This window comes from Amphiura filiformis, chromosome 6 (assembly GCF_039555335.1).
Source record: "Amphiura filiformis chromosome 6, Afil_fr2py, whole genome shotgun sequence".
Classification (NCBI taxonomy): domain Eukaryota; kingdom Metazoa; phylum Echinodermata; class Ophiuroidea; order Amphilepidida; family Amphiuridae; genus Amphiura; species Amphiura filiformis.
In genome coordinates, this window is record NC_092633.1 from 52,616,731 (window position 1) to 52,644,672 (window position 27,942).

At 38.1% G+C, this 27,942-nt stretch overlaps 1 protein-coding gene across 1 annotated transcript; it reads right to left on the minus strand.

Moving 5' to 3' along the window:
* LOC140154600 (uncharacterized) lies at window positions 1-27,942 on the minus strand. The gene is made up of 11 exons (XM_072177168.1): window positions 27,662-27,942; window positions 18,076-18,253; window positions 16,248-16,386; window positions 14,404-14,622; window positions 11,408-11,556; window positions 8,208-8,395; window positions 7,740-8,033; window positions 5,498-5,985; window positions 4,680-4,859; window positions 3,848-3,978; window positions 1-647 (listed from the first exon to the last, which is right to left on the minus strand). Exons 1-11 carry the CDS (start codon window positions 27,845-27,847, stop codon window positions 502-504), a joined length of 2,298 nt encoding a protein of 765 aa, XP_072033269.1. The 5' UTR covers window positions 27,848-27,942; the 3' UTR covers window positions 1-501.

Consider the following 27,942-nt stretch of genomic DNA (forward strand, 5'->3'; position numbering starts at 1 on the left):
ATGCTTTGATCCGTAATTTATACACACTATATGCTTGTAGACGGGGTTTTACGGTAATTCATGTGTAATATGAATTTACCAAAAGACGAATACAGATTCAGCTGTCTGCCGAATTCATATGAAGCGGTCAAAATAGGTACCATTTCAGAAACTGTTTGTTTTTGTCCTTGACTATGTTTTGTTCAAACTGTAGTAGACAAAAATTATTTAGTGTTTATTACACCATCATCACCTCATGGTACAACCTGTATGAAAATGATTGGTACTTTTGTTTTGTGGTGTGCATTTGTCTCGCAAAATTTCGGTAATAATTTTTTTCCAGGTTTTTTTTTGTGTACAAAAATATTGGTAAGAATATGGAACACTTTAAGTTAGTGAAAATATTTTATGTGTACATAAAAGGGCCCAAACTGGGCTACAAATGTATGCAGCAAAAGTGGTTTCACATAACTATGGGCAAGAGGTCAGGAGATAAACCTTTTGGGGACCTGAAATCATAGATCACAGAATAAAAAATGCTGTTTCGTTGGTTACGGGTGATTTTCCTTTCTTCCAACGCTCCAATTTACTCAGCAAAAGAAGCATCACTTTCAATTGGGGACCCAAATCCACAATCTTGGTTTCTTCTTCAGTTATGTAACTTGAATCTGCAAACAAGAAAATATGAAAAAAAGTTTAATGCTCTGCGTGCTGGCCATAGGCTTCAAAATCAAGAGCGTCGACCGTGATGCCTCCACCAAAGGGAGTGATGTGGCACGTACTCACAAGTTGATACAAAGCTGGGTGACCCCGGATGACCCCAAAATGACCTTCCAAATATTTGGCTCTAAAATGTTGACTGTATCCACCAAGTTTCATGTACGTATGACAGTTTTTACTAATTTGACCTCAGATGACCCCTGGGTGACCCCAAAATGACCTCCCAAAAATGTGACTGTACTCACCAAGTTTCATGCCCATATGATAGTTCAAACTAATTTGACCTTAGACCCCTGGAGACCCCAAAATGACCTTCCAAAAATTTGGCTCTAAATGTTGACTGTACCCAATACGTTTTATGCCCATCCAACAGTTTTTACTAATTTGACCTCAGATGACCCCTGGGTGACCCCAAAATGATGTCCCAAAAATTTGGCTCTAAATGTTGACTGTACTCACTAAGTTTCATGCCCATATGATAGTTTTATTTAATTTGACCTCAAATAACCCCTGGTGACCCCAAAATGACTTCCCAAAAATTTGGCTCTAAATGTTGACTGTACCCACCAAGTTTCATGCCCATAAGATAGTTTTTACTAGTTTGACCTCAGATGACCCCTGGTGACCCCAAAATGACCTTCCAAAAAATTTGGCTCTAAATGTTGACTGTACCCACCAAGTTTCATTCCCATACGACAGTTTTACTAACTTGACCTCAGATGACCCCTGGGTGACCCCAAATGACCTTCCAAAAATTCGGCTCTAAATGTTGACTATACGGTACCTACCAAGTTTCATGGCCATATGACAGTTTTTGCTAATTTGACCTCAAATGACCCCTGCATGACCTCAGGTGACCTTGACCCACTAACCAATAAAACTTGTTCTGCCTGGGGTCAAGATGCACCCACCCACCAAGTTTGAGGAACATCGACCCTAGTCTCTGAGAAAAAGAGGTAAATAAGGAAAATGAGCCCCCTGACCTCAAATGACCTTTTACCTCAGTATATGACCTTGAACCTCACCCAAAAAAAAGTAGCCAGAGTTTTTGATCATGACCCACCTATCCTGAAAGTCAATCCGCCCATCCATGCCCGAGATATGGCATCCGAACGGAAGGACGGAAGCACAAACATTGCAAAAACAGTATGCCTCGCGGTGGAGGCATAAAAACAATTTGTCGTCTGCATCACATACTGTCATATCTCAAAAGGCTGCCTTGTGTGATTATTGTATTTCATATCGTATTCTTATATTTGAGCATGCTTCTCTTTCTTTTATGAATGGACTTGAAATTTTAATATTGTGATAATGCCTCCAAATCAATATATAAAGTTAATTTTACAGTGTTTTACAATTTTTATACGTTCCAGTTATGGTGATACCTTGGGACATCTCGCTGGTCAAATTCCATTCACTGTCAGAGTAGGTTCGTGTGTGTGATTGCAATGGAGAAAATAAATCTGCAATCAATACACTTGATTGCTAAGAATTGAACAGGGCACCTGTCTCACCAAATCTCTCTAATACCTATTCGAAAATGACAAAGGTGTCATCAAAGCTGGAACTGATAACAATCACACAGCCTTTTGAGATACAACAGTATGTATTAATAAAAGCAAACAAATTCTAGTTAACCCTCTGAGTACTACCTGCCGATATAACATTGCCTCTGATTGGTCAATTACATGATATCTTCACTTTAATCACCAATCAGAATGAAGCTTTGTAAAAAATACACTCCAATTTGTTTGTGTGGTGAAATTATTCTAACAATATTGCGGATTGGTCCAACTGATAATGAAAACTTCTTTCTGGCCAATCGGCAGGTAGTTCTCATGGGGTTAATACAACCTTGGATCACTCATTTGATGCATTAGTATATCACACCAAGAAGCATAAACCTACTCTACATGTGTCATGCGTAAGCAGCAATCAGTTCAAAATACATTGTGAGCAATCATGATTACGTCCAGATTTTCTGTGATTCATTGCTGTGACAGCACTTTCAGCTGTAATAGATCTTTTCAGCAGTTGATCAAAAATTGTATGAAATTAGATGAAGATGTCACACACGGTTATTAACAAAAACACCACAACCAATCACACACTGGCGACAGTATGTTTGATGAGTGTGTGGTATGGTATTATTGTTTACACCAATTATGTCCTTCTTACTTGACACAGTGAATTGAATGCGCAAGTTTTTCCATATCAAATTTTAGTTGAATACAGTAGCGTAGACAAGGGGATAGCTTCCCCCTGTGGAAAATCTTTCCCTCAATCTCTGGGAAATTTCCCTTTGAACAATTTGTTATTTTCCCCTACTTTTTTCCCATACTTTCCCATTTCCTTGAAACTATTTTGATTGGTTACAAACAGGGCTTAATCATCTATTGAGCCAATCAGAGATATGGTAAGAATAGTTAGCAGGGACATGACAAGTATCAGCCTCAAAGAACTATTTTGATTGGTTACAAAGAGGGCTATGTCATCTATTGAGCCAATCAGAGATATGGTAAGAATAGTTAGCAGACACATGACAATTATCAGCCTCTAAGAACTATTTTGATTGGTTACAAAGAGGGCTATGTCATCTATTGAGCCAATCAGAGATATGGTAGGCATGCACTTTGATTGGTTACTCAGATAATTATATCATGTAATTGACCATTCATAGATACTGTAAAGACAGTAGTGCCCATGGAGTTAAAAGCAGTGATACCAATGCATGACTTGGACACCTAACTGGGCATCTTGGAGATTGCTTGCCACGCATCAAAAAACCTTGCAGCGACTTGCCTAAAATTGGACTACTTTTGAAAGTGTCAAGGCACGACAGCGATATTAATGTATTTTCCTTTTATTTAGCATGTTTAGCCAAATTTCAAGCGTTGTTGAGACCATTTATTGAAGCTTATTGATCGATCAGTATAAGTACCGGAAGTTTCATTGGTCAAGTGCTTTTCAACCCAATTGGGGGATTTATGCCCAAAATTTGAACAAAAGTGCCCAATTTTCACGTATTAGGCGCTTTATCAGAGATACTAAAAATTGGGCTACTACTTCTAGCTTTGCAACCTGTTCCATCGCACCTTGGCTGTCAAAATTTCTGGCAACACTGGTTAAAAGGTCAAATTTAGCCTACCTTGTTTACATTGGAGTATTTGGTTCAGAGTATCGATGTGAGTGTTGATGACGTTTAGTGGAAGAATTCTCCGCAGATAGTCTTGTTGACCGCTGAACTCCTCAGGTGTGATGAGAGCTATTTGACAAGGCCTGTAAAAAAACATGATGAAAACATGCATGAATAAATATTGACAATGAGCTATTCTATTTAAAATCCCCACTACCCCTGTGGAAGACATAGCTTAAGTCTTCCACAGAGGGAGTATAAGTTTTGAATAGAATAGACATTTGGGTAACTTCCATTTGAAATAATCACTCCATTTGTGGAAGATATAGGTAAAGCCATAATACAGGTGGAGTATGGGTTTCAAAATGATTAACTCTGACCAATTACATGTGAAAAACATACTCCCGCTGTAGAAGATATTTCAAAAATCTTCCACAGGCGGAGGGTGGATTCCAAATGGAATAGCCCAATGGAGAGGTGATGGCCGCAGTGAAATGAGTTGTTTACAGGTGATGCTGATTTTTTTTCTCCATTCTCTTGATATTCTTGCTCATTAAAATTATCATGGTTATGGTTCTTTGATCGAAAAATAAAACAAGAAACCCAACCCATGGGCGACAAAAACCAACCAACCCAATTAACCCTGGTGTACGGGCAGTGGCGTCGTTAGACCAATATGATTCGGGGGGTGTACAGCATGTTTTGCTGACGGAAATATTTTGTGAATTATAGACCCAAATTTTTTTCAGCCAGGACTGCGCTCAAGAATCTAAAAAGTGGGGGGTGGGGGTGGGGCTTTTAGCGGTCAAAAATTTTTTTGACAATTTTTTTTATTCTGCCTCACCTTGTCCTCTGATTATCTTGACTTTGTCCTGTCCCTACCGGTCCTTGCTGTTGATGTCCACCTGCCCCTACTGGTCCTTGCTGTTGATGTCCATCTGCCCCTACTGGTCCTTGCTGTTGTTGTCCAGAGTGCTCTTGTGGTGTTGGTTGCACAGTGGCCACATGAGCCACATCAACAAACCTGTGGTAAACAATGTTTCCATTGTTATTAATTCAAAACAAAAAGTTAAAACTGGAAATTACCAAAATGTCCACTTTTGCAGTGAAATTCACTTTGCCCCTAATCCCCCCCCCCCCCCCCGGATGAAAATTCCTGGTGCTGCCACTGAAGCAAATGTGTTTTAAGGAGGGATGGTTTAATTGACATTTGACAACTCCATTTACTCATGGACGCAATGTTTAAGGTACTTGCCTTTAGTGCGCAAGGTCCCGGGTTCAATTCCCGGTGGTGGCAATTGGCTGGGATATTACTTGGAAAAAAAAGAGTCTGAAGTTAATTGGCAATCTTTGTAGATTCCGCTATCCCCATGATTAATTTAGAATTGGGTAAATGAACCACGAAAGTACTCCGTCCTTCGGAGGGGACGTAAAGCTGTCGGTCCCGTGTGCAGAGAGTCATACCTGTACATGTATCTCGCAGCCCGTTTCGAAAAGAGTACTGTGTTAACCCCTGACTGTTCCCAACCCGTCCCGGTATTCAAATGGACCCCAATGACAATAAGCTTCGATAGAGACTTGGGTTATCCAGGGTTGCCAAACCCTGAATAAATCAAATCAAATAAAAAAATCTTACTGATAAATTGTTCTTAGCTCACATACCGTTTATAACTCATGGTCAGTTCAGGAGTCTTGGGCATCTCGTCGTAAACATCCTGCAATCTCATGACTGAAGCAGGTTTCTGAGGCGTCACACCAGACAGTGGTAAGCCACCAGCTGCAGGTGGCAAACCACCAGCCGATGGTGGCAAACCACCAGCTGCCAGTGGCAAACCGCCAGCCGACGGTGGCAAACCACTAGCTGACGGTGGCAAACCACTAGCTGACGGTGCCAAACCACCAGCCGACGGTGGCAAACCACCAACTGCCTTGGGAATGTTAGATGTTGCCATGGCAGCTTGGTACTGATGTTGCTGTTGGTTCATCGTCATGGGCAGTGGATGTTGCGGTGTTGCTGTAGGAGGAACGCTTGTAGTTTGTGGAATACTTGTGAGAGATTGCTGGGAAAGTTGAGATGGAATGTAATGGCTAGCTCCGAAACGCTGTGTGAGCAGAACTGGTGGTGGAGGAGTTCCATCGTTACTTGGTATCTGAAATTCACAATTAATATTTTTAACTGCTAACGCTTCATATTCATATTTATTTATTTTCCTTCATAAAAAAATAACAAATAAACACAGCAATAAAAAACAGATGGGGAGGTGCAACTAAAAGCAAAGAAATACCTGAAAATTGTTGCACTCCCTATACATTTACTAAGTTACTAAACAAAACACACAACCAATTCCACAACCGTGCATCTCACACACATCACTCACATCGCAAGCATGAAAATAGTAACATTACAATTTCCAAATATAAACAAATGAATATATGAATACAAAAGCCATACTTTGGCCAAATTGAGTTAAGCATGGGAAAGTGTTGCTATACATAGGCCTGTCATATGTTTGAAAGAACAACTCAAATTCATCCTCTGTGTCTATTGAGCATGTGAAAAATAGCATGTATGAAAGAATCAACCCAAGTCCATGATTTGAGTCTTGTAACACATTGATTGAAATCCAGTATGTATAAAAGTCCACTTGTAACATCTTCATTGCTGGAGAGTGACTTTTGAAAAAAAAAATGGGTTTAATCAAGGAAAGTGTGTGGTTTATATTACATGGTAGAATGCTTATCAACATTGTACATAACTTTGTGCTTTATTTTGTATTATCTTACTAATGGTAATATCATTCCAACATTATTGTCTTTGTATATGATTCAAAAAATCACCCAAGTCCAGAATTTAAAATGAACCCCACGAAGTCCCTGCAATGCTAATCGTCATACCTAATACAGTTTAACCCACCCATTTGCACGCATACAACTTACCATATTGACCAGGTAAATCTAACTGAAGGAATTAAAATGATACACAGTTTTTTTTTCTCAAAATCACTTCCCATGGACTTGGGTGGGTTTTGGATTCATGTATTCATTAATACATAAACATGTAGACTACTTAAAAAGCTGTTTTATGTGGAATAATACCTAATTTAAGAAGATGATGAAGATTTTAAATTTGTTTTAAATTTACTCAGTCTTAAAAAGTTTAATATGATTTGGCAAACCATTCCATACATTTGAACACATTGTCAATATTGATTTCCCCCTCTGCATGACGGGTATATGAAAATCATCAAATCAAAATCATCAACATGTTCAACTCATATTTCAATTCATTTTTACATATCATTTATTGTATTTTTTGTTATTCTTAAGGTGGTACTACCGTACTACACCCCTTGATAAATTTGTGAATATTTTTGCATTTTTCTCAAAAAATAATAACACACTAAAAACAAAGGTTATGTATATTATAGGGGCAAGGAATCCAGTTACTACATTGAAATTTCAGTGACTCAAGACAAGCGGTATGTTATTTATGATAAGAAAAGAGGTACTGCTAGAATGTACCTCATTTCTTAACATATATAATGAACCACTTGTCTTGATTCACTGAAATTTCAGTGAACTAATTGATTCCTTGCCCCTATAATATATGCAACTTTTGTTACCAGTGTGTAGTTATTTTTTGAGAAAAATGCAAAATTAGTCACAAAATTTATCAGGGGGTGTAGTACTACCTAACTTTGCTGCTCATTACATCCCTATTAGGCCAAAAAAAAGTTGTTTGTTTGTCCTCAGATTAAGGCCGCCCCAATATTTTATTTTTATTTTTTATTTTGGAATATCTCTGGACCTAGATAGAGCTAAATGCTAGGAGCAAGCATTCCAGCCGAATCACACATTATGATTGTTTTGTCCTATATATGCTTATTGGCTACGTAATACTCACCTGGCTTGCTAGTTGCACTGGTTCCTGTGGCATGATGGTTGCTATTCCCAGCTTGTCTGCCAGCAGAACTGGTCTTGATGGCATCTCAGCTCCATGCTGCACTTGACTTGCCAGCTGGACTGGTGCTTCTGGCATAGTATTAGACTCATACTTGGTAGCCAGTCTTGTGGGTGCTGCTGGCATGGTGGATGCAGGCAATGTACACGTTTGGAATACTGGCATCGGTGGGGTCACATCTGATGTGCAACTTGGATTGGGTTGAAATTGAGGTGCTGCTGCTGGCACATGTATGAACTAGAAAACAAAGGGTCAAGATATAGCTGATATTGATCTTTATTATTCAAACAACGGATCAGACTTATTTTTTACAGGTTTTTTTTTCAAAAACAACAGTACATTGTAAATTAGATGTCAATTCATTGTAATGTTCAGGCAACAGAACAGTTTACTTCTATGTGTCTTACTAACCTCACTCCATGCAACTGTCATTTCTGGTGGTTCTGGAAGATCAGGGGTTGTAGTTCTACCATTGATGTCATCATCAAATGTGGGTGGTGGAGGAAGAGCCATATGTGAAGACTTAGGCCACTTCTTGACGGTAGAAAGGATGGGTGGTACAGGTGAATCCTCCATGTCTGGATTTGGTAAAGCTTTGTCTAATATTGAAGCAAAACAAGGAGAGAAGCATTGACATTGGGCTATTCCAATTGAAGTGCATACTCCCCTGAATTTGAATTTCAAATGGGGTTAACTGCATGGGTGACTCCGGTCGATCCTTCATGTAATTATTTTGTGTAAGCTAATCCTAACCCTAACCCTAATCCTAACCCTAATCATAATCATAACCCTAACCCTAATCATAAACTAACCCTAACCTTAACCCTAACCCTAATTTTGTGTAAAATTACATGAAGGAATAACAGTGACTCCATTTGAAATTTACACTCCCTGTGTGGAAGATTAAGATTATGTCTTCCATAAGGGTGTATGGATTTCAACTGGGAAAGCCATGTGGGCCATCAAAAGCAGACTGAATCCTTCATCTACTTACTGTACGTGCCATATCACTGGGTTGTTCTGGTTAGTAATTACTGAAAAACAGAGTGTTCCAAAAAATGAGAGATGCACTGCTAAGACAGTGACTAAATAGAATGTAAAAATCACTCTCCTATATCAAATTTAAGAGCAGTAGAGAGCGATTGCTCTAGCTCTCCTCAAAAGGCAGTCCCTGTAAATACCCCTGGTGGGTCATGACCAAGTTGATGTCTTACTCACTTAATAGATTACTTAAGGGTCATTATTTCATATGTTTACCAGCCTTGCCCTAGTCTTGTTTGCATAAAAAGTTTGCCTGAAAAGTTTATTGGCACCAACCTTTGCTCTCTATTAGTCCCTATCCCAAAATCCAATTACTAGAGACAAGAGTTCAATGTCAAACAAAGCTGATGTTTCACTTGATTACTTAAATATCAAGAGTTCAATGTCAAACAAAGCTGATGTTTCACTTGATTACTTAAATATCACAGTTTTGCATATTATATATTTTCACTAAATACCATTGTTACTAACTCCAACCTGTTTGTAGACAAATAATTGCACAAATTTGAGTGCTGGTTCCTCACTCCACTTTGACTTGATTCATCACCACAGGTACTCATCCATAAATTACATACCCGGTCACACAGGGTCTCCCAGTCAGTCCGAAACACTGTCAGTCCGAAGCACCGCTAGTCCGAATTTTAGGGTTAGGGCTAGGGTTAGGTTTAGGGTTAGCGTTAGGTAAGCTTAAAATTTAGACTAGCGTTCGTTCGGACTGACGGGATGTACCCGGCCACACAATTACCCATAAAGTCACATCCCTACATATTGCTTTATTATACTTTAAATCCCTCCTGGATAACAGGATAATACAGACTGCAAACGAATTAAGGCACCCCTGCATATCCTAAACAAGGACAGATGTGTCATAATTATAGCTAATATAATAGTTTCTCAATCCTGAGAAAGCTTACAACGCCTACCACACACGCTTTGGGTAGTGCTACATTTCCTGTGCGTGCACAAACGACCGCGCTATCGTGTCATTCCAATAAACTTGCGACATTACGCAGTGCAGTATGTTCATACGCTCTGGATCGAGAAGTTAATATTTTCGGCAATCGGCATAGTACTAGCAGCCACATTCTTTTAGCTTGGAATTAAGACCTTAATGACCTTATTCTTTGAAATTGGACACAATGATTCAAAATCCCAAGGAAGATGCAAGTTTATAAGTTGCAGTTTGCTCCACTGGATACTCTTTTGACACCTTCTCGAACAAGAGAACTAGCGCCATGAAATTTTGATTTCATACCTTCTGTGGATTTCAGGTCACCGTTTCTTAAAGTATTTCAACAAATGATATCTTAATTCAGAGCTAAAGGGTACAGGTATTGGCTGGTGGTTTTTAAAAGTTTGACATATTTGTCTTTGTATAGGATACAGTAGCTCGAGATACTCTAGCTAAAATACAGGTTTACATTTACTATCTTGCTGTATTTCAGCTAGAGCTCCAAACGACAAGTTTCCGGGTTTTTTTGGAGAACAATACTGTTACGTAAGATGAAGAAGAAACCCGCCTCGGAGCCCGCCCTACTCATTATTTCATTGTACTTATTGCAATTTGCCTCCACACATTACGTAATCAACACAAAGCTTTTGTGAGGATTAGTGAGTGGATAAGAAATTGACAGTGGAGGATCTGAAGGACACGTCGATTGTTAGTTGTCAATCATGAATTGCCATAGCGTATTAATATTTTACTGCATGGCATTCGCAAACACCAAGACAAATTATGCCGTATTTTTCCAAAGATCATCTCATATGAAGTAAGCTGAATGCGATCTGTACTTTTGTAACATTCCGATCGCTTTTGATCACCTATTATCGGTAATTTGCTTGAAAACACATGAGTTCATGTTGTGTAAACATAATTAGCATAGACACAAATGAAATTACGATGCAATACAATGCAATTTGAATGCGTAGCAGATCTATAGAAATAACGTTGCCCGGTTTTATGCAGAATTAGACCCTGTCTGGGATACAGGGGTGAACATAAGGGAACAAACCAAAAGATCGATGACGTCCTATAAACGAAACTAGTTTCGTTTGGGGGTAAAATACTCGATTACGTTTGTACAAAAACATCGGTCTGAAGAATGTGTCATTATAATTATTATGTCAACATTTTCAACATTTCATTATTACGTTTCTGGCAGGGAGGGAGGGGGTCGGCTGAGAAACGAAACTAGTTACGTTTATAGGACGTCATCGATCTTTTGGTTTGTTCCCTAACTGGAATTGAAAGTAGAAAGATTAAGACACAATAAAATATATTTTTAAAATACCTTTATGATTTTTAAATTTGATCCCGATCAAACCTGATCAAAATATATGGGAGCTTCTCACAGGCTGGGAAATAAGAAGCGCCGGGGTTCACAGGGTTTTACAGGGAACCAGGGGCTTTTTTTAATGAACCAGAGGCTATTCAATTTTGATACCTCACTCAATCAGGCTGGAGAAATAAGAAGCTTTGGACCAGGGGTTACTTTGTAAAAATAGCCCCTGGTTCACATGGTTTTACAGGGAACCCCTGGCCCCACTTATTTCCCAGCCGGGCTTCTCACCTATGAAATGTTCCGGCGTATTTGATGGAATGTACCGGTTGCCAAATATTCCTGGTGTCACTCTCACAGTGTCCATGGAAAATGGTATATCCGGTTGGTTGAGTGGAGTGGTCATAGGCGGAAAAGGTGCATTCGTTATATTGAAGGTTCTGTAGGCGAGAAAGTGATAAGCTTTTGAAGTTTTGATTGATATGTATACATGCAGTACATGCATAAAAATTAATTTGTTTGACTCAATTGAGGTATGTTACTATACTGTGCACAAAAAGTATCTGTACACTTAACCCCATGAGAACTACCTGCCGATTGGCCAAAATGAATATTGTGTCCAATTTTGAACCTATCAAGGAGGGTATTAATAAAATCATCTGCAAATGCAAGTTTGGCCATAAATAGTTTGTAAAGCCTAGTCATAATTGGTAATAGAAATGAGCATTTCAAGTTATCAACCAATCAGAAATGCTGTTAGATGACCAGTAGTGTCCAAAGGGTTAAAACAAAAGCATTATCTCAAAGATATCTAAATTAATTATCAAATAAAGTAGTCAAGAGATGGGTAATTTTGTTCTGCATATTTTGATACCTCATTCAGCACAGTCTGACATTATTTTCTTGACAGTCACTGTTGCCCTTTGAATAGCTGTACTTTATATGGTTTTTTTAAATATTTTATATGTCATGTAATTTTGTTGTTTTTTATTGATTGTAAATTTCACATCAATTCAGCTTTTAGCTGCGACTGTGTCTTTTAGTAAACCATGAATGAATGCAAATGGTACTAATATATTATACAATACTGTATCAAAATGTTTGGTACCCAACAGATTTCAGGGATCATCACAAGCCTGTCAAATCAAAATACAACAAATGACCCACCTGGACTGGTTTGCCTATAAATGGCAAATGGGAACGCCTAAGGTCATTAAACTATAAACTGCCGTCATTTCCAGATGTTTACCCCCAGATGAAATAAAGCACATTTTACTCAAAAGTTTTGCTAGGCATATCCGTCAGGAGTATCTCCATTTATTTGTAATCCAGAATTGGATTTAACTTCAGCTTATCAATAAATACGGACCAAAAGGGTCCGTTCAATACATCAAACGTAGCCTAACTTCTCAAGAGAAAATTTCTCAAGAGAAATTTACATACATTTATTGAGTCAATCCTTTAATATAAATACCTTAGAAAAGTGCATAACATTAATCCTACTTTCCTGAAGCCGGGAACATTCAGGAAAGTAATCTGGATATTTGACATAATTTCGTTCAACTTCTCATGCACTATTTCTCAAATATATTAGTAACAAATTATTACTATTTGTAAACACTTATGCAATTACCTATGGTGATCAAATTATTTTCAATTGAATTGGCTTTAAGATGAAATTTTTGTGGCCATGTCCCTTTTTTTTTTTTCACTTTTTTAACCATCTAAACACAGTGTGCCTGCTCACCCGTAAGATACAGCTCTCTCGGGAATTTCCCGAGCCCATGCTTAAATTACTTACCCGTAAGGTACGGGGCCTCTCAACAACAAGGTGTGGCCCAACTTCTCACAGAGAAGTTAACCCAAATTAATTCCTTATCAGATACGGGGCCCTCCAGGGAATTTCCCCGAGCCCTTTAATTTGCACACACACAAGTGTGGCCTAATTTTCCCCTCGCAGAGAAGTTAACCCAAATTAAATCCTTGTAAGGTACATAAATGAATGAAATGAAGAAATGAATGATTGCATTAATAAATGAATGAAACATGAATGACCATGGTGCCCTCCAGGAAATTTCCCACAAACCCCTTTTGCCGATACACAAGTGTGGCCCAACTTCTCGGAGAGAAGTTAACCCGAATTAAGTCCTAGAAAGATACATAAATGAATGAAAGAAATGACTACATGAATGAATAAATAAAAAATGAATGAATGCATGAATATGGGGCACCCCATGACTTTAAGCGAGACCTTTTGCACACACACTTGTGGCCCAACTTCTCGCAGAGAAGTTAACCCAAATTAATTCCTCGTAAGCTACGGGGCCCCCAGGAAATTTGCTCAACCCTTTTGCACACACACAAGTGTGGACCAACTTCTCTTTTCGCAGAGAAGTTAACCCAAATTAATTCTTCGTAAGATATGGGGTCCTCCAGGGAATTTCCCGGCTCTATTGCACACACACAAGTGTGGTCCTACCTCTTTTCTCACAGAGAAGTTAGCCCAAATTAATTTATTGTAACTAACGGGACCTCCAGGAAATTTCAAACATGCTCAAAGTGTGGCCCAACTTCTTAAAAAGAAGTTAACAGCAATGTATTAACCAACAAGTTACAACAAAGCCCTTTTTCAGGGATTTCCTGAACCCCTAGATCTGTGTACCCAAATGAGGACTACCTCCCAAAAGAAGTTCATAACTTGTGAACTTATTGAATCCAACCCCTTGGTCCATTAACACCCTCTCTTCCTGGCAGTTTGCCATTACCTAGAGGCTACCATTAAAAACTCATATTTCAATACACTTTTGGTATGTGATCCTCGATATCCCATACAATATGGGGCCTCCCAGTCGACTACTGCTCCCCGATAAAATTGAATACTGGAATATGAAAAAAAATAATAATTTTGGGTGTGGTGGGTGGGAAAATTTTTTCATTACCAAATTCCAGAAACATCTTACTCCTTTCAAGACAGATATCCTTATGGCCTTATCCTGGAAAACTAGGCGGGGCAAGAATGTCATTGACCGCTTCCCATTGGCCACCGCAAACAATAGATCCTAAACATCACTGGCCCTTGGATAATGCCATTCCTAGGCAACCAATCAATAAATCAATCAATTGGATTTGTCCAGGCACTGGTTTTGGACTAGTCTATTCCACAGGAGGTAAATCTGTTTATTGTATATTAGATACAATAAACTTTATTATGTTGCATTTGGAATTTTCAATAAATTTGAAAACTGATAGGTACCAATCTTTTTGATACAGCCTGTATATCAGCTCACCTATCTGACCTAACTGGTGTGGCTTGCATTCTGGCACTCACTGCAGCCACACCAGGTTGTCCTGCAGTATACGTTGTTGACTTTGGCATTTTCATCATGGCAAGCCTATCCATAGTAGCTTGACTCAAGCCAAAGTCTGACAACTGAGGGGTCTTGCTCCCAGCTTCTTTGTCTGTGTCCGATTCCTGTTGGTTAGTCTTTGGTGGAGTAGCAAGCACACTGAATACAGAGTCAAGGATATATGCTTGAAAATATTATATACCTTTCACATTAACCCATACTTGCTTTCATATCTTCTAAATTTGACTTTTGCAAAGGGTTGCCATAGAAAGTTAGGCCAAAATTTCAATTATAGGCCAATCAAAATAAGGAAAATCAGGGCTTAACCATTGTAACAGAAACCATTTAATCACCATTCATTTCAGAAAAGTATATTAAAGAAAATATCAAAAGTCCCCAAAAGTCCAAGTACCGTATTCATTCAGGGCTCTTAACAAAGTCATTTTGCGTGGGCGCTTATGTTTTACCTGGTTTACCTAATTTTTTCGTGAGGGGCGTTTGTTAGAGACAAATTGGCGTAGGTTATAAAAGTTTCCTGAGGCGTTCTAGTAGCTTTTCTGATGCAGAAAATGTATTGCAAGTTTACACAGGACTTGTAGTCCTCCAGTTATTTCACTGTATCGACGTCTATCCGTCACTTCAACATTAATGGTACCCTTTAGTAAATTGAAAATACCCTGGGTGGGCGCTTATTGGGGCATGGGCGCTTATTGGAATTAATACGGTAGTTGAACAGTGCCCAATTTGCATTAAATCCAAAATGGCCGCTTATGCAGGGGGTGAAATTTCGAAGTTGGCCAAATCTTGTTAAAAACCATACCAATGTCTTGCTCTCATCATAAGGATACAGAAAATGTATAGTTTGACCAGTCTCCAACATACAGTTCTCTTGAGTTACAGACAATTCTTATGGATTCTGTTACAATTAGTGGTGGGTAATTTCCTTTAATTTGATTGGCCTATTAGGAGTCACATACAAATTAACAATTTTAATCTGTCAGGCCGGGCTGTCAGGTCCAGGGGATCACTCCTATGCAGAAGCGCTACCCATGATCATCCAAACATCTCAACTAAATGGTGCAAAAAATGTAATGGTAAGTGTGTTATAACACAATTATAACACAATTGGGGATGAAGCTATTATTTTTTTGTTCATAACATCTAAACAGAACATATTTCAGGCCTACAATATCACCTGGATTATTAGAAAAATATGAGGTTTCTTCTGACACACAATCTCCATTTTGACAGGAAAATGTGGGGGGTGGGGGGATGAGGCAGTCAATCGTGTCAGACATCTTTAGCTACTTTGTATTAGATGTCATGTGGAGAGCGTGGCCTAATGGTTAGGGTATTTGCCTTTAGTGCATGAGGTCCCGGGTTCAATTCCCGGCGGTGGAGATTTGCTGAGATATTGACTTAGGAAAAAATATGTCTGAAATTAATTGGCAACCTCTGTAGATTAAATTCAGAACCCCATGGTTCATTTACAATTGGGTGAATGAATCATGAAAGTACTCCGTCCTTCGGAGGGGGCTTTAAGCCGTCGGTCCCATGTACAGAGAGCCATACCTGTACATGTATCTCGCAGCCAGTTTCGAAAAGAATAGGGTGTTAACCCCTGGCTGTTCCCAACCCTTCCCGGTGTTTAAATGGACCCCAATGGAAATAAGCTTCAATAGAGGCTTTCTTGGGTTATCCAGGGTTGTTAAATTAGCCCAAACAAATATAAAAAAATCATGTACCAGACAAGATTTTCTCTACTCAATGGTTTCAAAGGATACTCATTCCTCTCTTGTAGCACTACTGCTGACACAGCTTCATTTTTGCCACCAGTCAGAACATCATCATCACTCTTCAACTCTTGTGGAATGTTCTCCTTATCATTTGCCTTTGCTTTCTTAGATGACGTCTGCTTGTTTGCTGTAATTCAATAAAACAAAAGTATACATTAATGCTCTGCATGCTAAGTTTGTTTCGGTTTATATATGGCGGAAAAAATAAGACTCATAACACTGTATATTGATATACACCAGGCACAAAAAGAAACTCGTCAGTTATATTCATCCTTGCTGTTCAATAACTTGATAATTTTGGATTATTCTGAAATATACATTTTGTTAATTGGACTTTGCTTTCTCATTTGACACCCTGTTCGTGAAAAAGCGAACAAGAATTGACCAGATATGCGCCTCCAAAGCCTCAAACCCCAAAATCAAAAGTTGCATTTTCAACGATTTTCAATGGGAACGCATCGTTGTATTGCACACAAGCACCACGGGCCAATCAATAAAGCTCACAGTGTAGGCACAATTGAATTGTTAAAATTGCAACTTTTCATTTTGGGGTTTGAGAGTTTGGAGGCGCATATCTTGGTCAATTCTTGCTCAATGTTCACGAACAGGGTATCAAATGAGAAAGAAAAGTCCAATTAACAAAATGTATATTTCAGAATAATCCAAAATTATTAAGTTATTGAACAGCAAGGATGAATATAACTGACGAGTTTCTTTTTGTGCCTGGTGTATAATGGCGTGCACACGGTTGGGTGCAAGGCTTACGCTAGTTGTGCATTGCGTAATGCATGACCGTTTCACGCTATGTGAATTTACGCAAGTGTGAGTTGGGACTTTATTGACTTGCGCAGTAATAATTTCCGAATAAAATCCGAACAAACTTTAGCCATAGGCGGCTGCAACATAAAAAGTTTTGTGATATTTTCTCAAAATATCAGGAGCTATCTTAGACTTGATTGTTCTCATTTTAATGCATTTTTCATGCTGATTCCAAATAGGGTCATGAAAATTTATAATTCTGAAATTACAAAAAAATTGAAACTTAGAGAGAGTTAATGGATAAAAACCTATTTAGCGACACTCCCCTAATAAGAGACCCCTAGGGCCGGTTTCTCGAAGCATGGCTAGTGGTCAGGCTTCCTAAGCCATCAGGCTTAAGCCCAATTAGTCCTATACCAGTAGTGCTTGCATTTTCAGAAAGATAAATCAATAAAATGGATCCACATTGGTAGCCTGACCACTGAGCCAAGCTTCGAGAAATATATTATAACAATTTTGGACCTGCAGTTTCTAGATCCTGGCTAACGTCCTGATGGAGTGATGGTAAGTTCATACATACTCACGATATAACGACGTTTCTGATTGGATTTGCGCCCTTTTTAGCTGGTCATAAATACCGTTTATGACCAGTACGCAGGGCATAAACAAGCTGCGTCACGCAGCGTTGGAACCCAATTAACACAATCCACGATTTGCTAGTGTTGCGTACACGCGCATGTCACCGCGCCCATCTCACGCGGATCGCAAAAGATGACGCGTATCACGCGTTGACTCCCGGCCGTTGACCTCATGAGCCGAGCTGCTTCCTGCAAGTAGGCCTACTCATTTTCTCCCAATTTATGAAGGAAAGCGGTATGGAAATGTTATTTAAACTTGTAAACCCTTATTATTTTCATCTGTATTGAATTGCTAAGAATGTTGGGTATGTATGAGCGGGGTTCATTCATAGGATTTCGGGCATGATCGATGTTTATGCCCTCAATCCTATGAATGAACCCCTACATTGTAATTCTAATAAGTCCCTTTCAAGGTGTACCTTGCTGTTGCTGTCGTTGATATTCCTTGTAAGGCACATAGCCATACTGCTCGAGATAATCCTCGTATTCCTGAATCTGTATCTTCTGAACTTCAAATAGAGACTTGACAGCTTTCAGTATCGTCTGGAAGTCCTGGCTTTCTGACTTCATGGTATGAAGTGTTTGCTGTGCATCTTTCTGTTGAGACATATAAAAGCATTGTCAAGACATACATCAGGAATCATGTTAATAAATTAGAGATTGTTGAGTATGATTTTGTTGCAGTTTAAAAATGACAAATACCAATATTTAATGCACATGCCATTTGATTTACTTTTTTGGGTGCATCCTGCTACTCAGAAGGCTTAAAAATTATCAGAAGCAGGGACTGCCTTTTGTGGAGAGCGAGAGCAAGCGCTCTCTACTGCTCTCCTTAAATCTGATATGGGAGAGTGATTTTTAGCTCTCCTTTAACCATTCTCTCCTTACATTAGATCTCCTTGAAGGCTCTAGCTTTTTAATGCTCTCCTGCAAATTCCAAAAGACAGTCCCTGCAGTAGCCCCACTGGTCAGAACTTGGAGACCTTCTACAAAGGGTTTATACTTTTAGACTTGGCTTGTCCTTTCCATAAACCTTTTATTCAAGAAATGCTTACTTTTTCATGACTTGACATGGGTACAAAAACTTTTCTTTTCTTCCGAAACTTTCAAAGGTGCTGATTTTTCAAGTTTCAAGTACAAAATTTTCAAGTTTATATACCTGTGCCTGCAGATCAGGATGCCTGCTAATCAGAGGACAGGGGACACGCTTGTCAGAATTTTCTTTTGAACTTTGAAGTGGATTGTGTATGTTGCAAGTAATACAAAGGAGAGACAAAAGATAATTCCTCATTGAAAAAACAAAGTGATTTGTCCAATACTTTTTTCTTGAGAACATTTTGTACCAAAATAATTATGAAATAACATAAAACATTTAAAATATAATTTTTCTACTCGTAACCGTGACGCTCTATAGTAGCAGTATTACTAGCCTTCTCCACTCCGAACAAAGGCTAGAGGCTTAATACATTGAAAAATCTGAGGTTTCCCGACCGAACTCCAGGGTTGCAAGTAGCTGTTGCCGATGAAAAAAAACCTGTGGTGCAAGCGAAGCCGAATGCTTGAATTTTTTTTGCTCTTTTTTACCACCTTAAAATTTGAATTTTCATAAAAAATTTCACAGATGTGTTGAAAATGATAACATACATAATATTCAACAAAAATTAGATTAAATTACAGTGAAAACAAAAAATTGACAGGGGGCACAAAAATTATCAAGTCCCCCCATGCCATGTTCCGACAGTAATTTCGCCATAACTTCACTTAGCAATACAGTAGAAGATTGGTTTTGGTGTCAAATTGCTGAGAAGTTCTCTCTTCCAATTAGGCCTGGCATTTTCGGGTCATTTTGTACCCGGGTACCCGGCGCATTTTTCATTCAAATTCAATGCATTTTGAAATCATTAATAGACTATGACATGAATACAAATGATCAATTTTCATATTAAAAATACAAAATATCTTGAAATTTTTTTTTTTTAATTTGGTACCGGGTAGGGTATTTCCTACCGGGAATGTAATCTCGTAATGTAACCCACTACCCCCTTGAAAATGCCAGCCTTAGTTCCAATAAACAACAATTCATGTTAATAGAATTAATTTGAAATTTTTATGCCTGTCCCTAGCTTAGTACACTACATGGACCCAACGCGCATGTTCCAGTTTGGCCATTGAAGAAATACTTAATTTGATTTATAGTGTAGTGCATGATAACTCTGATGATGATTTTAAATTTAGCAACTGCATGCATGAGGGACTGCACTAGTGGGGATTATGCACTTTCAGTTTCCCATGCGTTTGAACGGGAATTGGATTGCGTACTTTTTCGATGTCTGAGCAAATTTCTTCAATATTTTGAGAAAATGATGTCAAATTGTCTATTCTATATTGTTTGGTAATAATGTATTTTGCCAATAGTATGTTTAAAAGTTGTAAATTTGTGTTTTTGATCGCAAAGATCGGATATTTTCGTTCCCGATTCTGAACCCTTCGCAAGGGTGCCGATTTCGGCAGAACTTTAACGATAATTTTGCCTTTTTGGACACTAAAATGCATTCGATCCTTAGGCTTAATTTTGTTTCAACCGAGTCTTAAATTAGCAAGCACAATAAGGTTGGTACCACTTTTATATACATTGATGAAATTTTAAAGATTTTTTTTCAAGTTTCTAACCGGCGCAAATCGTTAAGCATGTAAGTGTATTTCCCATTGACATTCAAAATGGCGTAAGCCAGTCCTTAATATCAGATATACATAGGTACGGCGTATAGGACTGGCAAGCGAGTCTAGACTGCACGTTTATAGCCCAGCCTCATCTCATGAGTCATGAATACATGATTGAACTTGCATGACATTCCCATGCGTGCCGGCCTGATGCTAGACTGCGGAACTCAGTCCTCAATGATAGTCAGTCATTTATCTTTTGGTCGTTATATGACTATCATTTGAGGGACTGAGTTGTTATAATATGACTTCAATCCCAGATTTTGTCTCTCGGAATTTCCCACCAATTACCAACATCACAGTGTCTGTCCATGGAGTTGAGAAATTGCTCTCAAACCTAAATCCCAACAAAGCTTGCGGCCCAGACGGGATTTCCCCGCGCATTTTGAAAGAGCTTGCGCATGAAATTGCCCCAGCCCTGTCACTCATCTATCAATGTTCGCTTGATTCAGGCATACTGCCCAGTGAATGGAAGCAGGCAAATATTACCCCGATTTACAAGAAGGAGAGCGTACCAAAGCTTGTAATTATAGGCCTGTCTCACTAACATGTGTAGCTTGTAAATTAATTGAACACATACTGCATTCTCACATTATGAAATATTTAAAAAAACACAAAATTCTCAACAATGCACAACACGGTTTCAGAAGTGGCCATTCCTGCGATACTCAACTTATTCAGACCATACATGATTTTACTCTCTCATTGAACAACAGAACTCAAACAGATGCAATCATAATGGACTTCTCCAAAGCATTCGATACAGTACCTCATAATCGTCTGTTACTCAAATGTGCCCAATATGGCATTGATGGTAAAATCAATGAGTGGATCTCTGCATTTTTTTTAAATCGTATGCAGCGAGTTGTTGTAGGAGGAGATTGTTCTGAGTGGGCAGGAGTAAAATCAGGCGTCCCGCAAGGGACTGTCATGGGCCCATTGTTATTTCTTTTATATAAACGATCTGCCAGAAAATCTCAATTCCACTGTGCGTCTCTTTGCCGACGACTGTGTCATAGAATGTCACCACTATTCAAGATACACAACTCCTCCAAAAAGATCTGGAGCAGGCCTTGAAATAAGGGGCGCAAAAGAGCAAATTTGCACCTGGTGATTGGCAAAATGCTCCTGCTTCTGTTGGAAAATTACACACAAAGACATAGACCAGGAGCAATTTATTGTTAAATTATAGTACAATTGCTCCTGGTTCCGAAATCCTTATTTCAAGGCTTGATCTGGAGTCCCTTTCAAATTGGGAAAGTCGTTGGCAAATGAGTTTTAACCCGAGCAAATGTTTTCTGCTCCGCATTCCTGGTTCCAGATCACCAATCATCAACAAATACAAACTGGGTAATTCTGTGCTCGAAGAAACAACATCACACAACTACCTGGGGGTAGACATTCAACAAGATCTAAAATGGAACACACACATTAACAGAATTACATCAAAGGCAAGCAAAACCCTTGGTTTCATGAGAAGAAATCTGGGCTCATGCACCAAGGAAACCAAAATGGCTGCATATATACTGCCTTAGTAAGACCTACATTGGAGTATTGTTCTGCCATTTGGGACCCATACACAAAAGAACAAATACAACAAGTAGGCAAAATACAAAGAAGGGCTGCACGAATGGTGCATAATAACTACGATTGGAAGACTAGTGTAAATGAACTCATACGGGTGCTAGCAACAAGAAGGAGGATAACTCGCCTATGCATCCTGCAAAAAGCCATGGGGGGTCACCTAGCGCTGCCAGTCCAAAACTACCTGCAACCGGCCCAGAGGATCACCAGAAGATCTAGTCAATCATCCTACATAGAATACCACACTCGCATATACTCATTTAAATTTTCATTCGTACCAAGGACAGTTAAAGATTGGAACAATCTTCCGCCCAACATAACAAGCATCACAGATCCCATCCAGTTCAAAACAGCAGCAAGTAACCTCATCAAAGTACAAGAAAGAAACATTAAGGACTAAGCACAGCAAGCACACGCGCACACCATATTTCCTGCTTGCTTAGTTCCATAAGGGACGTTGTGCAGTACCAGAAAGAAAGAAAGAAATATATCTTCCGAGGTGCAATTTCACTTTCAGACAATAGCTGGGGATTAGTGGGGCAGAGGTTATCTATTGAATCCTTTCATGACCACTGAAGCATAGTCAAGTCTGCCAAGGACACTCGGTACAAATTGAAAGACCACACAACACGCGACACCAATTTGGTGTTTGTTATGACACCAATTTGGTGTTTGTTATGCTCCTCGAAATTAGTACCTTACGGTCTACATGTGTCTGGCCTGATGCCGCAAGTACACTCTAGTATTAGTGATAGGCTGTACAGCCCAAAAAAAGGGGTGATGTTTCAAAAAGCTTAGGGTACCAGCTGAATTGAAGCAGCTAATCCTCCTGAGCATTTTGACATCTTTTAAAAAAAAATCGGTTGAAAAATGAGACAGTGCCGGCCAAAAAACTACGCATAAGGGGGATTTCTTGGGACCCCCCCTATTTTTCACTATTTTGACAATTAGGCTAATGAAAGTTGACTCCTAGTTTCCCGTTACCCGACTCCGGTCAGAAAAAAATGCCGATCAAATATTTCATTATTTTCCATTATTTCATTATTTCACATTTTCAAGTTTTTAAGAAAAAAGGATAGTTTTAATGTCATCTTTCACGTCCGACACGTATTTTTTAAGCACTTTTACGCCGACCCTGACCGGCCCGAATAGTTTTTGCAAACGCTGGGTTAAACTACGTGGTAAAATGGCGATATCGTAGGGCGCATTTACTGGAGACTAGCAATTCCCTGCATCTAAGTTTCTCCTACCATTAAATGGATAGACCGAACACAAAGAGAGGCAGCCAAGTTCGCGAGAACCAGCGTATGAACAAATACGAAAGCATTTATACAGTGCACTATGTAACGCTCTATAAGACAACATCAAAATAAATAAAATAAATAAAATTTGAAGTCAAATTTATTCTGCTTTTCTTACAAATATATGTATTTAATAAAATAAACTTATAAATAAAATGATTTATTTGTCAATTTCTTGCATGGTTGTTTTATTATTAACACGTGCACCCTGTGATGATTTTTACCAGCAACCTCCAGTTTGTGCAAGTAGACAAACTAATTTCCGTATAAATATTGCTTCCAAAGATGTGCTAGTGGAGAGTAAGTTTGGTTTGTAAAAAGTAGTGTGCAATAGAACACACAGACACAGTGTATTTATATGGAAAAGTGGTTCTCCAAAGACTATCATGGACTTCTGGTGCTTTCATATGTTGCACAACCTATAGGTTAATTTGAAGATTCCAAAGAAGATGTGTTTAATTAAAATTTGTTTTGAAGTGAAGCATGGTCATTACTAACTATACTTTATTATTTTATTTGGGCCTCAAAACATAGCATTCCGTAATTAACTTTGCACCGATAATGAAAGTTTGAAAATAATGAATAATGAATAATGAAACAGTCACCTACCCAGTCATGAAAAACTATGTAACGGGAAACTGGGGATCAACTTTCATTAGCCTTATGGGCGTTTTCTTTGCTGTTTGTTGGATTCTAATGATTATTTACATGATTTTGGGACCCCTGGATATATTTATGCAATTTTTACACAAATCGTATGTTTTGATGCAAGTTTAAGAGCCAATTTAGGATGTGAGGGCGCTGTTCAGCCTAATAGCTGTTGCGTATCCCCCCTACTAAAATTTTATCATTTCTTGTTATCATATCAAAGTTACTGATAAATAACAGCATCTGTCCAAATTTGAAATCTCTACCTTATTTCACTTGCGCGTGGTACCCATTTGAAAATGTGTAGAGACGCTTCCATTGACTTACATGTGATACAAAGTTCGTTGACCCCTGTACATTGCTATGGGCAGGTTACCCCTGTATTAAAAATTAGCGCCATGGCCACACCAAATGTGATAAATGGCTGAAAATTTCAGAATATGGATGATTGATGATTATCTTTAGTATGATTAACTTAAAAATCAAAAATGGTTGCGAAAGGGGTCGCTAAAAGGTAAAGCGCCCTCACTGCCTAATTTTACACAAAAACGTTAATTTTAAGGACACTAAAAAGTTTCATTTGACACAAAGTGCATAAATTACCTTCCTGGACCTAAAACTATGTAAGTAGATGGCCCATTTCACGGTTAGGCGCCACTTTTGGTGAAAAAAACTTGAAATTTTCAAAATGGATTAAATTTCATTTAATTGGGGTTTTCTTTTCCACATAAGACCAGATTTTCATAAAAATATCATTTCCCAGCTTAAATCTCTCTACTTCTTGAAGAAAATTATAATTTATTATCTCATGTTATGTAATTTTTAAACAAATTTGATAAATATTGAGTAGTGAATATTTATACTTTTACTGTCCAATATATATAATAGATATTTAAAATAAACAAGTATGTCATAGGCTCTCTTCTGACCAACTTTGGGCAAATTTTGTTGTGTAATGACAAATTTATGGCCACTTACATGTAATTTTGTGGTAAAAAAGGGAAATTGACATGAAAAGGTTTACTCAACAATTTTAATAATCAATGAATGACTCTGATATTTCACAGCTTTGATGGTCATAATATGGGTAATGTTCACAAATAATATCAGCCAGTTTGAAAGCACAGGTCAAATTCAAGATTCTTATGTTTGTGCAATTTTGGATGTGACAGATGTCAATGTGAACGGAAACCACACATTGTAAAGCAGAGTATGTTTCAGAAAATAATGATTCAAAGAGTTTTCACACACTCAGTAAATTAAATGGGATATATTGAAACATATTAACCTGTGTTAGTGTTCATTTTAAAACATTGTTTACAATTTATAGAGGTGGATGTGACATTTTTAATTGTGAACAGAATATTTCATTATTATAAACAGTTTGCTTGTCAAAATATAAGCTTTAAAGCACTTCTAACACATATATTTTGATAGATTCTATTGAATTGAGCAATGCTAAAATGTTTTTCCTGACCCTTTATATTTTTGCCAAGCAAAATGTTTATAATACTGAAATATTCCGTTCACAATTGAAAATGTCACATCCGCTTCTGTAAATTGTATACAAAACTGTCCCCTAAAAGACAACAACAAAGCCATGAAATAATCATATGTGACATGTATGAAATAATAAACCTATTTTAGAAAGTCAAATATCATGTTGTTTAAGTATTTTGGCCTAAAACTACTAATTTTGAGGATGTGACATGTGAACGGAAATTGAAGCTTTTTGAATCTCCTGTCACAATTAAAGAAGGCATGCTGAATTAAAAACTTATTGTGCCTTTTGATCCCCCACAAACCTGTAATGAAATAACTTCAAACTGGCATCCTAGTCCCATTCCTGTCTTAGTTCTTTGAAGAAACTATTTTGGATGTGACAGGTACCATGGATGTGACACATGGGAACGGAAACTTTGAAATGACATCTGCAAGCTAAGTTGATGAAGGAGTTTTCATTAAATGGTGTCATTAGATAGCTCATAGCAGGAGATTTTTAAAAATCAAGGAGAACAAATTCTGCCACTTATTTGTTAATAAATTATACTATTTGGAAAATTAATCGGATGTGACAAAATTGTGAACGGAATTTGTTGGCAAAAATTCAAAATATCGCTGTATCTACGTATTAAGAGCAACAAGTGTAATTTGTTCAACAAATAGTAAAAAGACTCTGAACTTTACTAAAACACACTAGTTTGCCATTCATGTAAAGTATTAGTCGATCTATTCCACATTGAATAAGGTACATAGATGTGAACGGAAAATGTCACATCCAAATTCAGAAATTTAAATGGTTCTCATGCTAGTTTAACTGACAACTACTACTTTGTTCATGTATGGCTGTATAGTGCAACTTGTTCATTACATAAAAACAACAAAAGCAGCTGGTAGGCTCAACATAGTTAAAAGTGGCAGCATTGGAAAATAAATGTCTGTTTTTAGGTTGCTAGTAAAATGTGGTTTTTGACCACTTCTGACCCCTGTGCGCCCTGAAAGATAAAAGCAGAAAGGCCGATTAAGCTAGTGGAGGTAGGCTATACAGAGACAATGAAAAATCACCAACAGTAAATTCTGTAACCCCATTATTTTTTTACACACCAGGCCAGATACGTTGAAAATCAAAAAGTGGCGCCTAACCGTGAAATGGGCCAGATACCAAAAATGCATTACATAATCCTTAATGTGATAAAATTCCCTTAAAACTAAAAATAAAGGTCAAATCTGACCCCCCCCTTGTGTGTCGTTATTTGGCGGCACTGTCTCAATTTTGGCGATTTCAATAAAATTGGTGTCAAATTACTCAGAACAACAAGCTGCATCAAATTAGCTGGTACCCTAAGCTGTTTGCAACTACACCCTTATACAGCCTATCACTACTAGTATGCCAAAACGGCATTTCGGAGGTGTTTCTAGATCTTAGTCTCATTATGATAGCAGCTTTTTTTAATGGAACTGCTATCAAAATCCCTCTAAAATTCCATGTGCGAGTGACTTATCACCATAAAAAATCATATATTTGGGTCAAGTGAAGTATAGAAAACATATTTTAGGTATCCCAGGCAAACCTTAGTTAACACATTTGCTAGTCAGCGAAATTCGCCGAGACCGGGGCCCAAACACAATGCATATTTACATAGAAATTTTAATTTTTTTTCGAGAATAGGTCGGTGAAGGAAACCTACATAAATATGTTTTCTATACTTCACTTGACCCAAATATATGATTTTTATGGTGATAATCAAGTCGCACATGGAATTTTAGAGGATTTTGATAGCAGTTCCATTAAAAAAAAAAGCTGCTATCGCCATGAGACTAAGATCTAGAAACACCCCTAAATGCCGTTTTGGGGAATTTTGCTAGCAGAATCTTTTTGATGAAAGTCAATCTTTGACAAGATGTAACTTTGTTACGGAAAGTGCTATGACAAAAATGTTTTCATTTTTGGCTTTCTTTACTCAAGGGCTTTAATTTGATATGTAAAATGATGCAGTTTGATGGCAAATTTTAATTCACCTAGCATACCTACATATTTATGTAGGTTTCTTTCTTCGGCCACTTGTTTTAAATTTGTATGTAAAAATGCATTGACATTGTCGGCGAATTAGGCTGACTAGCAAATGTGTTTGCCTGGCATACCTACACTCTAGCGTCAGAAGGAGGCTCAGGAACATCCACGGATTTGCCAAGATAAGCCAACACTCCGACCAACAGAATTTTGTTAAAAATATTGATAATGAGGTTTTACCTTCACATTTTGGGCTTCTTGTCGCATTTCTTTAAAAATGAGTTGCGAAGGTTTCCGATTCGATTTTCCCGACGATCGCAAACCAATCGGCTTCTTCATGTTCTCTTCCAGCCTAGCTGTCTCATTTTCAACAGTTGTCCCGAGTCTTCTGAGCTTTGTCCAGAAACTTTCTCTCTCCATTTTCATGTTTTAGTCTTTACTGACAAGCTAAATCATGTACTGAGCTTCAGCTGAAATCATGAAATTGTTTATTTTTGTTTTTTGAAGCTACCGCGAAAAGA